Source organism: Pomacea canaliculata, linkage group LG9 (assembly GCF_003073045.1).
Source record: "Pomacea canaliculata isolate SZHN2017 linkage group LG9, ASM307304v1, whole genome shotgun sequence".
NCBI classification, from domain to species: Eukaryota; Metazoa; Mollusca; class Gastropoda; order Architaenioglossa; family Ampullariidae; genus Pomacea; species Pomacea canaliculata.
The window spans coordinates 26,991,685-27,006,342 of record NC_037598.1 but is presented as its reverse complement, the minus strand read 5'-3'; the positions used below and the strand labels follow the sequence as shown (position 1 = coordinate 27,006,342).

General features: G+C 43.5%; 1 protein-coding gene across 5 annotated transcripts in view; it reads left to right on the top strand.

The window, feature by feature from the left end:
- Nucleotides 1–14,658, top strand: part of LOC112571559 (dystroglycan-like) — a 68,762-nt gene that overhangs the window by 40,624 nt on the left and 13,480 nt on the right. For all 5 annotated transcript variants that reach the window (XM_025250620.1, XM_025250621.1, XM_025250622.1 and 2 more), the window contains one exon: nt 9,397–9,978. In XM_025250620.1, the coding sequence (XP_025106405.1) occupies nt 9,739–9,978 (240 nt within the window). In that variant the 5' untranslated portion in view covers nt 9,397–9,738. The remainder of the gene's footprint in view (nt 1–9,396; nt 9,979–14,658) is intronic.

The window sequence follows — 14,658 nt, the reverse complement described above, 5'->3', positions numbered from 1 at the left end:
TATCCATTGATGCTAAAACTAGGTCTGCCACCATATTCCATCCATCCCCGCAAACCTCAAACCGTCATTATTACAAGAAATGCATCTCTTAAGGGTATATCCTTGCAGTTGGTAGTCATAAAAAATTCAGTCCTTGTGAAACCATCTCGTGACTAAACGTTTCTTCCCAGTTGAACCTGTGTCAGAAAGATCAGCGATCATCGTCTTGCGAGCTAAGACCAACTCAGTCTATGGCCTCCTCCAGACTGGATATTGGAGTGTTATTCACACCATCCACACATGTGAGTTGCTAGGCATCTAGAGCTTGGCCGTTGGCGATTGAAATCTCGTCACTCGGTCACCGTGGCGCCGGGCCACGATCTGCGACACCACGTGACCTTTGTGTACACGAGCTGCGAAAATAGGCGAGAGCTGGGGGGAAGGACCTAACGAGCTGAGACTAGACACTGGCGATCGATGCTTCCTGTCGGAAGATTCGCATGAGCTTTCAAAATCCTCCAGTTTGGATGCTGAGCTCTTCAGATCTTGTTTATCGCAGCTGTCACAAATTATGACACTGGATTGTATAGAGTTGAAATTTATTAGTCATCTGCTACCATTGGGGATGTTGTTTAACTCCTGTGTAATCTCAAGAGATGGCATTGAGGATGGTGGCGATTGTGGTGGGGTGGAGATAGTGCTGGTAAACAGTGTAAAGCTCTGTATGTTGCGTGCGACCGTGCATGTTCGAGAACATTTTAAAACTCGTCTTACACGGTTTTTATTACGGCGACAGACACATTAAGTAGAATTGTATTGAACAGGGTGGCAGACATGTCAGGTTATATTGTACTGGAATGAGCGGACAACCCAACTGGGCTTGACTTTGAGCTCCCTATGTCTGGCTGTTATTTCATGTTGGAGTGGTCGCTGCTGGGGCCACAACAAGATGTTGCACCTTGACCGTCAAGCATCGTGGTGTTGGTGAACTGCACTCACTGCACTCACTGCACACTGGTTCTCTACACTCCTGCACTTACGACTCGCCTGTTATTCCTACATTCTTTGTACTCCTTAAACTATGTAAAAACATGGGCAATTAATTTTTTTAAAATTTACAATGCTTATGTTGCATGAAGCACATGACACTGTTTTGTAATACAACGAGAGCAATAATGGATGTGTAACACAAATGCAGGGGAGGAGGGGAAGAAGAGGAATAGAATCACTGGCAGAAAGACTTCGTGGGATAGTCTTAAAATAGCAGTTGGTAATAAAACAAAAACAAAATGATATAGTGAACGCCATGTTACATCATTCCTGGCGTTATCCGTCCTCTGCACGTGTTTGAGATTTACATGCACGCAGCGTGGCAGGTCACAATGTAGGGGTCAAATGTTGGCAGGGGTTAACTTATCTTGAGGCGATGCTGGAGCGTCGGTATGCGAATTGGATGGTTGCCTGATATATATATATAGCTTGTTCTTTAATTATTCTTGCAACAATTCTTTAACAACGTTTTTCGTATCAGTATTATTATTTCTTCTTTTTGTGTGTGTGTGTAACGGAGCACGTGTTGTGCGCATGGACAGCTTCCAGACCGCAGTATTACGAGACTGTCAGTATCTGGGGACAACAGAGGAGCAGGTCAGGCCACATGGTCTCTGTCGTCATTGTCGCCATAGCCTTCTACTTTTCCAGCCCCCACCCAAAACTGGCGTTCGGCCTTTCATTGCAACCTTTCTTTCATCATTTCTGTCTTTCAGGCCGTTCCACATCTCGTGTCTGTTTATTTGACTCGGAGGAAATAGCTGTTATTAGTGTGCACATGAGTCACGTCTGCATGTCTGCTTTTTCAAGCTAGCGGCTGTCATGCACACACCCACACTCAACTCTTCCGTATTCTCTGTGGCAACATATCAGTGGAAGTTGCCTCAGTTATCGCCTACTTCACCGTTTCCATCACTTAGCAACTCCTATCGTGGCTTGCGCTGCTTTGGTCGTGACCTTTCACCGAAGTTTCGCAATAAAGGAAGTTATAGGGTTATAATAGCAAAATGATTTCCAACAAAATAAACTATCTGCAGACCTATTGTTTGTGACACGCTGACGAGGTCTTTAGAACAGTGTCAAGCTTCTGAGGCGGGTACTACTCCACAGAGAGACGGTAGCTGTATCAATCACTTACTGAAAGCATTATCTACCCACGATCACAAACATCGCACAAAGAAAGGGACGACGGTTTGCCGAGGGAGGGAGAGAGCCTGTGCTGCTGCTGCAGCTGGTGTGGTGGCGACACCCAGTGACACCATGGTTGATGATCATGCTGCACTCCCTCATTCTTCGCGCGCAGCATGGCGCAGGGTTAGAGAACTTGGCTTTCTTTCAGCTGATTCACAGTGGGTTATAGTGTAAGTCACCTAAAACCACAGTCTACTAAAATAAGGTACTCTTGCCTTATTAAAGGGATTGTAAATTGTAAAATTATTGCTCAGGATTTTGCAGTGATATTATTTCATAATGTACAACTCTGGATCCTCTTATTTATTAACTCAGTAACGCACAGAGAGAGAGAGAGAGCCAAAACCAAGGAAAAAGAAAAAGAACTATCAAGCCTAGCCTATGAAATAGGGCAGTTCCTTCTTCTTCTACGTGCTGCATCAATCTAGCCCTGTAATAATAGGAAGGCTGCAAAGAGACCGCCAATTAGTGTAGTCATCGCTGCAGTGAAAATCGAAAGCCCTGGTTCACATCCCGGGGCACACTTTTCTCTGTGGGTTACACTTGTTTACGGCGCTGGCCGTCTGGATTTTTTTTCCGGATCCTCCCGTTTCTTCCCACTCCCTTGACCATCTCGTCCCACCACGAATGACACAATTTCACTTTTAGGTTATGGCATAATTTTTCATTAACTAGCCAACAGTTTTATCACATTGTACATTGAACCCTTGTCAGAATGCTTCAAGATACATTAGAGGTTCGTTTAATCAACGTCGTCTGGGGCGAAAATCGTGGCAACAGTGAACGCAGGGTTCCCAGGTCCTTGCAAGGTCCTTTTAAGTCCTTTTATATTGAATTTTCGCCAAAAGGCCTTTTAAGTCCTTTTATTTGCCATGCGGTCCTTTCAAATTCTCACACAGGTCCTTACATTTTCTCTGTGACCCTTTTAAGTCCTTTTATCGATAAAATATTACAACAAATTTATTTCCGGAGTAGACTTTGGCGCAAAATACCGACGATTTTTCGCTGCATTGCTATTTTAATCACATGACTACCCAGTCTCGCTCGCGGCGGGAACGTCCGTTTCGGCCTTTCGCGAGTTCACTCTCGTCGTGTCGACCACATTTCTTTGTCTGCTTAACAATTTGAAAGATGCCGGGGAAGTGCTCTTTTCAGGAGAAGTGGCTAAAGGAAGACAAGTATAAAGATTGGTTAATAAAGACTCGAGCAATAAACATTTGGCACGATGTGCTGCCTGCAAAATATCTCTGAATCTTTCATCAATGGGCGAAAGTGTTCTGAAACAGCACATGGTTACCGAAAGACACCAAAGGCAAATAAAAGTATTTCTGAAAGATGCGCGCTTTTGTGTAACTGATTACTTTCGTCATCGAGAACATCCACAGCCCGCTCAAAATCAGACGGCACCGACCAGCCTCTGCAAGTGTGTCCAGTAAGTTGACAATTATTTATCTTTAGCGATTCATTTAGTTAACGATGTGGGTACTTAGAAAAACACATTAAATTAAAGCGTGCATAACATTTTGCGGTTTTTTTCCACTCTTTATTAAGCCTATCGTCTAATTTACGGTGAAGCCAATAGCTTAAAGATCAGTAAATAGCAAAGAATTATTTAAATTAAAAAGTTGAGATTTTCATTTTTCTCATGATTCGAACTACAAATAGAGTTTTATACAATCACGAATCTTACTACAGCTTTGCTGCAGAAAATTGATCTGAATTTTGGCATCTGATCAGGAAAGATTAAAAAGAAAGTATAATTAATAATGTATGCTTATTATCCTATTTTACCAGCAAATACATTATTTTTGGATTTTTAAAATCAAACAATTTAACATTAAAGCTAAATCAGTTAGCTGAAAATAACTTTCATTTTCAACTATGCTGCCATCTTTATACTTTAACTTAGTTTAGTATTATTTATATTATCATGTCATTAATTATTGCTTTTTGAAACCTGTCTTTATTCAGACAGAACATAATGTTTACAGACATAATGGTAACTTAAAATGTTTTCTTTGAATAGGTTTCGTGATGAGCAATGAACGATTGAAGGCAGAGATCCTGTGGACTCTCAAGATTGTGGAATCACACTACAGTTTCAGATCTGCTGAAAAGTCTGCTGAACTGTTTCGACTTATGTTCCCAGACAGCCAAGTAGCTGCAGAATTTAAGTGCGGTCAAACAAAAGCCAGTTATCTAACTTCATTTGGGCTTGCTCCTCACTTTTCGAAATTGCTTCTGGACTGTGTAAATTCGTCGCCTGAGTATGTTCTTTTGTTTGATGAATCTTCTAACCATAAGACTCAAACTAAACAGCTGGATTTCCATGTTCGTTACTGGAGTGACAATGCTGTAAGGACTCATTACCTGACCTCGGAATTTTTGGGTCATTCCGCGGCCATAGACCTTCAACAAAAGTTCAGTAAGGTAATTAGCGAATCAAACTTCAAGCAAGCTAATTTACTTCAAATTTCTATGGATGGACCTTCTGTAAACCTAAACCTTCTTGAGAAAATTAATAACGACATGATTACCAATCACAATGTTGGTTTGTTAAATGTGGGCAGCTGTGGACTCCATGTTATGCACAATGCATTTAGGCGTGGGTGCGAGGCTTCTCAATGGGAGCTTGAGTCATTTCTTACATCTGCTTATATCTTGTTCAGAGACAGCCCAGCCAGAAGAGAAGATTATATAAAAGTAACTGGTTCCACATCTTTTTCCAGCCAAGTTCTGTGCTCACCGATGGCTTGAAAACAATTCTGTTGCTGAAAAAGCAATTGTTATGCTTCCATACTTGGAAAAATTTGTCAAAGCTGCAATGGAGAAAAAAAATAACATTGCCAAAGAACAAATCTTTTGATATTGTAAAAGCTGGAGTCTTATCTACCCCTTTGCTTTCATGTCGTCTGCCTTTCTTTAGTTTAATTGCCAGTATACTTGAACCTTTTTTGAGAAAATACCAAGCTGATCAGCCTCTTCTTCCTTTCCTTTGTTTAGACTTACATGACATTATGAAAAATCTGATGCACAAATTTATCAAGTCAAATGTACTTAATAAATGTGAAACTGCCCTCCAACTTGTGCAGGTTGATATATGCAACAGTTCTAACCATGTCAATCTGAGCATGATCGAACTTGGCTTCAGGGTTGATAGACTACTGGCTGTAGCTAAGAAACAGTCATCAGTAAACGATGGAACTCTCATGGCCTTCAGAGCTGAATGCAGAGATTTTTTGAAAGCAGTTGTTCTAAAATTGCAGGATAAATCTCCACTGAAGTACACCCTAGTGAGAAACATAACTTTCTTAAACCCAAAGACCATGGGGGAAAAAGACAAATCAATACAAAAAATGAAAAAGGTTTTGTTGTATTGCCAAGTGTGAAAAGGTTTGATGATGTGACTTGTGACAAGGTATTGTCAGAGTTCCGTAATTTTCTTGACAGTTCTGCAGGTGAGTGTGGTAGTAAGGCTTTTGACCCTATGACACAAAGACTGGATAGTTGGTTTTATGATGCCCTTGCTGGAAAAGCAGAGTTTCAGGTGTTGTGGTCTGTTGTCAGACAGTTACTCCTACTCTCTCATGGTCAAGCTACAGTGGAAAGAGGATTTTCATTCAACAAAGAAACAGTAGCTGACAATCTTAGTCAGACTGCACTAAAAGCACGCAGAGTAATTCTTGATCATATTCACAGTGTGGGAGGGGTGGAAAATGTTGAGATCTCCAAACCACTGATGATATCCGCTTCTAGTGCCTATGGCAGGTATGAACGTTACCTCTCTGAGCAGAAGCAGCAGAAGGAAACAGAAGAAAAGCAGGTCCACAGAAAGAGATTAGGAGATGAGCTGGTAATACTCACAAAAAGGCTAAAGACCACCAGTGCCGAAGAACGACACCTGCTGGAACTGGCTGACAGACATAGTTTCCAGGCTGAAGAGCAAAAAAGTTTTTCACTTATTGAAAGATCTAACAACATGCGTTTGTTAGCCAAAGACAAGAAGAAGGAGATAACAAAGATTCAGTCAGACATTGATAGATTACAGGAAGAAATTAAAAGGTGTTGAATTGTGACATTCAGAATTAATGTTATTTCAGTTTAAATAAGCCTGCACAATTCTGTACATGTATGCTATGGAACATGTTAAAAAACCAGAACTATTTAGAGGAAATTAGGTTGTGTAAAGAAATTGTATTGTTTAGTATTGGTAAAGCTGTAGGGGTGACAAAGAATTGAATTTCATCAATGAAACTTTTGCTTATAGTAGATGGATTGCTTTGTCATTTTGTAATCTTAATCTTATGTGTATTAGTATATCATGCTGTTTATGTATATGTTTGCATGTGTTACATGTATGTGTAATAAGAATGCTTAAATAATATCTCAAGGTTAAAAATAAATGGGCTGTAATGCTTGACAGTTTTCGACTCATTCCATCTTTGGTTTAGCATTAGGATCACACTCTTTTCATTCCTCATCTGATCTCCAATCCTTGGCATTCCTTGTAGTCACAAGAAAATGTTTGGTCTACACATCTGTACAACACTAGTTGCCCTTCCGTATTCGCAAAAAACGCTCTTTTTTTCAAAAGTTCTTTAGAAACTTACTCTTTCTTGAACTTTGATCTTCTAGTACTACTGTGCATAGCTCTATTTCTATCTCTCTCTTCCCGTTAGAGTGTGTGTGCGAGAGAGAGACACGTGAACTGACTTTTGTATTACACCAAAGAATGGCTTTCAGGTTTTGCAATTATTATTACTTAGATTTCTAGAAAACTTGGAACATTAACGGTGTATGTTATCAGCGTGCTAAGGAGACTTTTTAAGTTATCTAATCTAAATATGGCAGACAGGCATCAAAATTAACTCTTTGATTATTTATTACTAGAAATACATGTATTTGAGAACATAGAGAAGACCACAGATTCATAAATAATACATCTTTCCGACCACACAAGAGAAAAACTTAAGCATTGATGACTGTCACTTAGGTCCTTTCGAATGCATGAAAGGTCCTTTTAAGGTCCTTTTAAGGTCCTTTTTTGGCACCATCCCTGATCCCTGGGAACCCTGTGAACGGGGTTGTTTTTTTTTGTTTTGTTTTTGTTTTTGGTGGTGGGGCGGGGGGAGGCACTCAATGTCGACTTTTAATGTGTGTGCGCGCGCCACCCGCATCTGTCTGCATGTGCCTCTCTTTTGTGGTGCCATGACCTTGCTCATTGCCAGTGACTAGCAGCTAATCCTGAAAGTGTGGGAGGAGGGTGGGGGAATTGTTGTGATGCACAGCATGAAGGTCTGAAGGGCGATTTTACTGCCGGCGCAGGAGGTAGTTCGCCATCACGCGCCTTCCAGTACCGCGCGCCTACTAGAAGGCGGGCTAGAGCACGCATGCGCGTTGCGGCCGAGCTATTTCGAGGTTAGTTGCGAAAATATTTACGTCTCGCTTAGCTCGCCTAGCTGGCGGTCAGAGATAATGCACCGCGAAAATACGCCTGTCCGGACAGTTATGGCCCTTGATGGTGCTTTTTGCCCCATCTTGCCGTGTTCCTACCGCCCCGCAGACTCCTCCTGCACCCGCGTGACGTCGTAGCGCGTGATCTCGCGAGATTCTGGCCCATCGATCAGCCGCAACTTGCGCTGCAGAGAATGAAGTCGAAAGGCCTCCGAGGACCCCCGCATTTGTCAACTGTGGTGCCAGCCTGGCTGGAGCAAGGCCCACATGTAGGATCAGTCGTCCTGTCGAGTCTCAAGGTCGAGGGGGCGGAGGAGGGGACTGATTGCGACATGTCGTTATCTGCTCTCTCTCGACTTCTCTCGCTGCTTCTCGCTCATTCGCATGCAGGACTGGCTCGCGGCCAAACCTGCTTGTTTGGCGTAAAGATGGAGTCTGTGTGTGTGTGAGCATCTGCTGGTGCGTTTCCGAATAGTCTCGCGCTCCATTACTGTCAGTGTACATATTTTCCCTTACGGCAAGCGGCTGGCATTGCTATTGCTCTTTCATCTAGTTTTCTCGGGTGCGGGCCACAGCACCGTTGATTGCATTTCTCAAGCTTACAAACTGCCACCTGCAAGTGACAGTATTGCTCAAGGTGTGTAACCTATTGATGTAGAGAGCGTACCGCTATATGAAAGATTTTCCAGAGCGGTGTTGTGAACTGTTGTATAATGTTGCAGAAATACCATTGCAAATTCTAAACTGCTTCTGCTACATAACCAAGCTGCTGATTAGTAATCTACTTGTGAGGTATCCATGACACTATATGGATAAGTTGATAGCTTACTGGAACCTCCATTACCCTCATTAAAACTCCCGAGGAGCAACAGTCTCTTTTACTCTTTCAGGGTAACCGCCGTACCGCCGTACCGAACTTGCCGACTGGCCCGTTGAGTTGTTAAATTTAGCTCAACGCAAGTCATACATAAGTATTTGGCTTTTGAGAGTCCTGGGAATAACAGTTAATAAATAAAATGTGATCAGGATTGCCTCCACCCAGCACTAAGCAGTATGAGCTGATAGTCTTACAGTGTTGGAGTTGCGGTTACTGGCGTGGAGAACAGTGTTACCCAGTGCAGCTCCATGACTGAATGGGTGGGGTACTCGTTATGGCGGGAGTGGTTGGAGGGTGGGCCTGCAATGTTGAGTCAGTGTATCCAGTGCTAATCCAGTATCCAGTGCCAATGTTAAGAAATGCCCTACACCAATGGTACCCAACCTTTTCTCGCCCGAGGGCTGCACTGGACATGATATAAAGTCTCGCGGGCGAGAATATGGCGGTTTTACCAGAGTGATGATGTTAAAAATGAAATTATGTTGAGTCTGGTTAAAATAACCATGAGATCCGCACCTATGTGGTCCGCAGACTCTGTCGTAGACTCTTTTTACTTTCATTATTCTTTTTCATAGGGGCAGGTGTGACGTCACAAACGTGTGTGTGTGAGGAGAGAGAGAAAGAGAACTAAAGCGGTTCTGTGAAAGTAAGAAGAAGTGTAGAATAGCCGCTGAAGAGAAAATATTGAAGATAAAAGTACAATACATTGGCTCACGCACGTACTATCTCGCACCTACACTTCCACACTCTTGCATACATGTATATTTGTGAATCATCATCAGCAGCAGCATCTATTGAGGTGTTGAATAGTACACGTGAGTGTATATCTCTACCATGTGTTGCAGGGCCTGTAGTGCCAGCAGGACCGACTCAGCAGATTTTTTTCCTGTAAGCGCCGCTGGACTGTGGATTCTGCACGCGCGCGTGTGTGCATACCGGCTGCCGGCAGCAGGGGCACGGCTCGAGCTGGCATTCCAGAAATGAGGCAATTGTGATCTACGCTTGCTGTCGAGGCTTGTGGCATTGCGCTCCAGCCGACAACCCGTCTGCTAGACGAGGAAAGTTGTTTTTTTTTTCGTTTGGGGGTGTAGCTAAGCTTGCTGCCCGAAGAGTTACCTCGCCTGCGTTGTATCGTCCCGGCGTTTGGTGCTGGCCCGGCAGTGCTGGGTGTAGTCGTCGAACCTGCAATGGCGTCGTATCGTGTTGTGATGGGGACATGGTCAGTGTTGCTCCTGGTCTATGGATGTACCTATGGGATGAAGGTGATGCAGGTAGACCCAGACAGAGGGGAGGTACTAGCAGGCAGCTCCGGGCACCAACCGGTGGCCCTCATGTGGGGAATAGCTGACACCACAGCAACCGTCGGCCGCCTCTTCCAGTACCACATTCCCAGCGATGCTTTCAAGGGATCTGTGGATAAATATGTGGTAAGTCATGATATTTTTGCTTTATCTAGGCGTTGTCTAAGCCTTTGCTCACGTTTAAAAGTATTGTACCTTTTCTTTCACGTTGAGCTTGCACTGAAGATAAACTTCTTGCTTGATTGTCTGTAGCTGTCTTCCTTCAGTCGCTAGTCTTCATACGCTGGAGGTGAGAGTGCGAAGAGTGCAATGCTTTGTGGGTTTGCTCATATCTAGGTGAACCGCCCCTTTAAAGCCGGTTCCTGCTAGCATGTGGATGTTATATTAGTGGGTTTTGCCAATGAAAGATTTGCTGTCACAGAGCTGTGGCGCCAATGACTAGTCCCCTCCACCCCCTACAGAGAGAGAGAAAGAATGCGTGACAGGTTCGTCAGCGGTTGTGGGAGGGTTACAGAAACCGATGTTTGAAGGGAGGTGTATCGATGCTAGCGATGGGCAGAGATCTCAGACAGGATGGCCGGGAGGGGGTGAGGACTGAGGTTTTGTTGTAAACAGAGTTTATAAAGCCTTACTAGCTCAGAGACCTGTTTTAACCCTATGCGTCTTTCGAATCTTCGGTGAAATCAACCAAACTTATTTCATTATTCCTTGCTCTCCGACTGTCACGAGTGTGTCTCGCAGCTTAAAATTAAACATAAAATAATAAAAATAGTGTCGTACATCAATCATTGCCGTGTGCCATAAATGTCTTTCTCTCCCCCTCATCTTTGTCGAAATCAGAGCAACACGTTGTTGATTGATCAGCTGGCAACCAGGATACTATGAGAATCGTAACTGTCACCTTTTGATAAGTATTTTGTGTATTTCAGATCAGAGAGTAAGAATGTTTTCAAAGAGTATAGCTTGGTCTGTGTCTTTTAATGAATAGTCCACAGTTTCAGTTTCATGATTATTTTTCTTATTGTAAGGTGCAGATCATTTGTCAAAAAGCATTTGTATTGCGTGAAAGCTACTCGGTATGCAAAGGTTTTGCCATGGTCACTGATTAATATACATTGCTTCTGCAACATTGTGAGACTGGCATCGAATTTCTACATGTATCTTATCGATCAGACAAGGATATGAGAGACTTATACCGTGTGATGGTGGATTAACTCCATATAATGGGGGAATAAGATCGATCAGACGAAGATGTAGTGAAGAAACATCTCCTCTTGGTAAAGTAAATTCATGAAATGACACGTCATTGTAAATTCATGGGATCGATCAGCACAGAACGTTGGAATAATTCTATATAATGACGAGATAAAGGATATAGGAGAGATAAAAAAAACTGTTGGAGATGGCTGTCGCTCCTCCACGAAATGTGACCTTCAGTGACAGGTCAGCTTGGGATTAATGTCCTCCCTTTTCCTCTTTTTGTTCCTTCTCTTTCTTTTTCTTCTCTCTCATTCTGCCGCCATCTGGCGCCCTCTTTCACGCAGGGACTGCAGGCAAGGAGGCGCGTCTTTGTCCACAGCTGCTGGGGATTAGGCAAGGGTTGATGTTGCGGACGCGGGAGAATGGGTGGTTTCATGGCTGGTCCTGCTTGCCTGCGTTAGGGTAGTGTTACAGTGTGACGCAAGGTGCGTACTCTTGTCTAGTTGGCGGTAGGAGCCCCCAAGACTCCTTTTATAACACTGTTTAAGGCCTCAAGTACGAAAGTGCGAAAAGATTAATTATTGAAAACCAGCTCATTGTTCGAAGGTCCTTAAAGTGAACGCCGTGCGATTTTCCTACAGCAGTTGCAATCACTTTCACAAGTTTATATATATGTGTGTATGGACTTGTTTGTTTATAAAACTGACGTAGGGACAGCTTCAGTTTGTGTTTGTGCATATGCTTGTTGGCATAAAAGGGCATTTGATGACTTTCCTAAAAGGTGTGTACTAATGCGCTTGTATATAAAGAACTTTAATAACAATAAAAGTTTTTTAGCGCCATAATAAGCTCATATCGTAAATAGTAATGATGATGATGACAAGGAATTGCTTAGGATAAATCTCCATAGGTCACACAAGCTCTAGAAAGTTTTACTACCTCGATTCATCAAGAAGTTTAGCCACATTTCGTAGTTTCATCTCGCTGTCGACGTGCACTAACAAGAAACTGGACTAATGAAAATGGCGTCGTCTCGTGAAGAAAGGACTGTTGGTCACCTGATCAACTGACGCCATGGACCTTAAACAAAATGTCACAGTCGAGAAACACAGTCCAGCACATCACGAGGATCTTGACAGGTCAAACAATGGACTCCAAAATCAAAACTATTTTAGAAAAATAACAAAATTCAAAGAACTCCTGAGAGCTAGTACCCTTTATGTTAGGCGAAGGGACATCACTCTCCAACAGCCTGGTTTGGAGGATAAAAGCGCTATGTTTATGTTCTCTGTAACTCGGGGGGAGGGAGTTGATGGTGTGGAAGGGGTTAGAGAATTGGTCACATGGAAAAAAATGTTATTACATTTTCCTTAAATCACACCTTGGTGCAGTAGCCAATGTCAGCGATGTTCACACTAGAAACGTTTACTTTCCAGTTCTATCCCCCTCCCCCATGATTCCGCGCACTCGTTCTTTGTACCATCACGTGCTTCACTTTCCTTCTTTAGGCCCAGACTATCCCCCAAAATCTGTCTCAAAACGAACACAGTCTTAGCGTTGCCTGGGATCCACTCCCTCCCCAGACAGGATGCAGATTGTGAGAGTTCCGTTATGTTCAGTGTAAACTATTTTAATAGGCCGACATCTAAATGATGGACTTGCGGCTTCATCGAGAGAAAATAGCCGCACTGGGACGTCGGCGGCAGTAAAATGAGTCCGTGCGATTCCATGGAAAAAGATAATCAGACCAGACTGCGCTCTCCGGCCTGTATGTCGACCAATTGTCCTCCCCGATAAGGCGCACAATGCTGGCACAGAGACAAGAGTTGTGAGCCGAGCAATGCCTGCAGAGGGCATCAGAAATGTCGCCCTACTTTCCGATGCCACTCGTCACAAGAGAATGTGTGTTATTTCTCAAGAGGGGAGATAAAAGGACACCAAGCGGCGCAAAACACGGGAACTCAATTTCAGCGAGGAAGTGGATCACCTGCGTCTGCAAATAACGCAACGGTTATCTCCCTGTAAATATGGATTTGTGTGCAAGTGGTGGGAGGTGAGGGAGGGAGAGAACGAAGCAGAGTAGCAAGGAAAAGCAAATGGATGTAAAATGAATGCGCCTGCGCACATGCACATTTATAGGCGTCATTGCATAGATGCATCAGAACAACACAATCTCGTATTCAAGTATACTATCTACCAGTCTGTACTTAAAAAGGCAATGTCAACAGTACTGACCTGTGTTATTTGTCCGTAAAAAGCGAGCTTAACTTCAGCACTAGGTGACTTGGTTCATTTTCAGGTTGATTGCCCAGTGACTGGTTGGTAGGATTTTTAACCTCCCTACAGTTCTCCTCTTCCTTCCTCTTGGGTAGTTATAATGTAGCGACTGTGTACGACACGTTCACGCTTGGCAGAGGAAGCAGAACCGAATAGCACTAGGGCATCAATGTTTACGGACGGGGCTGTAGTTGTCGCGTGTTGCAGTTCGTCATAGCTGTGATGCAATTGACATCAGTTAATTAGCTGTCATGGCTTACACGGCACTGTCTGTCTCTCAATGCCGGCCTCCCCTCGCGCTTGCAAGGACTTTGCTCTCCTGAATGTGCGTCCTCGTCTTGTCATAAAGCGCTTCACCTGACCGGGTGAAAACTTTCTTGTCAAGACAAGGTGTATAGAGAGTAAAAGCTCACCCGAGCTTCAAATAATAGTGCTACTCCTCTCCAGTCAAAAGCTGTGGGTGCATGACACTGACCTTATTGTCCAAAAGACGTTCATTGCAATGGCAGTGCCTTCCATGGGACTGGCACGACGAGACATTAGCAGCACATTATTTCTGAGCCGTCATCATTGTTGTGATATGTAATTGATGTCACCTACATAGTGCGACAGATGAGGAGCGTTCAGTTATGTATATTCTGGAGGATGCTAATATTGATGGCGGGTACAAAGGATGCACTATCCTGATGTCGATCAGTGAAAGGTTTGTTTGTGAGGACGGTCCTCCAAAATAGCAGTGTATGGTGATCTACGGATATGTACATTCTTTGCTCTTTTGATCCTTCGCTGAATAAAAGCGAAGAAAGGGAGAGAGCGAACTTCTGGGAGCTTGCTTCCTTGCCCGCCATTACAGCGAAAATTTTAGTTCCGTAGTTCATATTTCATCTCATGACTTTGCTTCTCTGTGGCTGTGAGGCATAGACAATGGAATGGCCATCTGGGGTTTCATACCCCCGCTTCGTCAGCCCTTCTCATCAGTGCGAATCGCATCTTCCTGTCAAATAAACAGACCAACCGACCTAGAGAACACTGTTTTCAAAGTATGCTAGGTCGAAAACAACCCATCCCTGTGTGAAGAAGACTGGGGAGTGCCACAAGTACCCCCTTGTTTTGAAAGCTGCAATATACGTTATAGATGTCATTTGAAAGGGCCTTCCATTCATTCCCGCAACAAGCAGATATTATTCATAATCATCTTCTTTCATCGACTGACAGGCGGAAGACGAGCCACTCCTCGTTCTAGATGCTTCTCGAAGCAGAATTCAAAATATAGCAGGGCACTCCTTAAAGACGAACCTCTCTAGTGCCGGTCTGCGTTCTTCCTGTCAG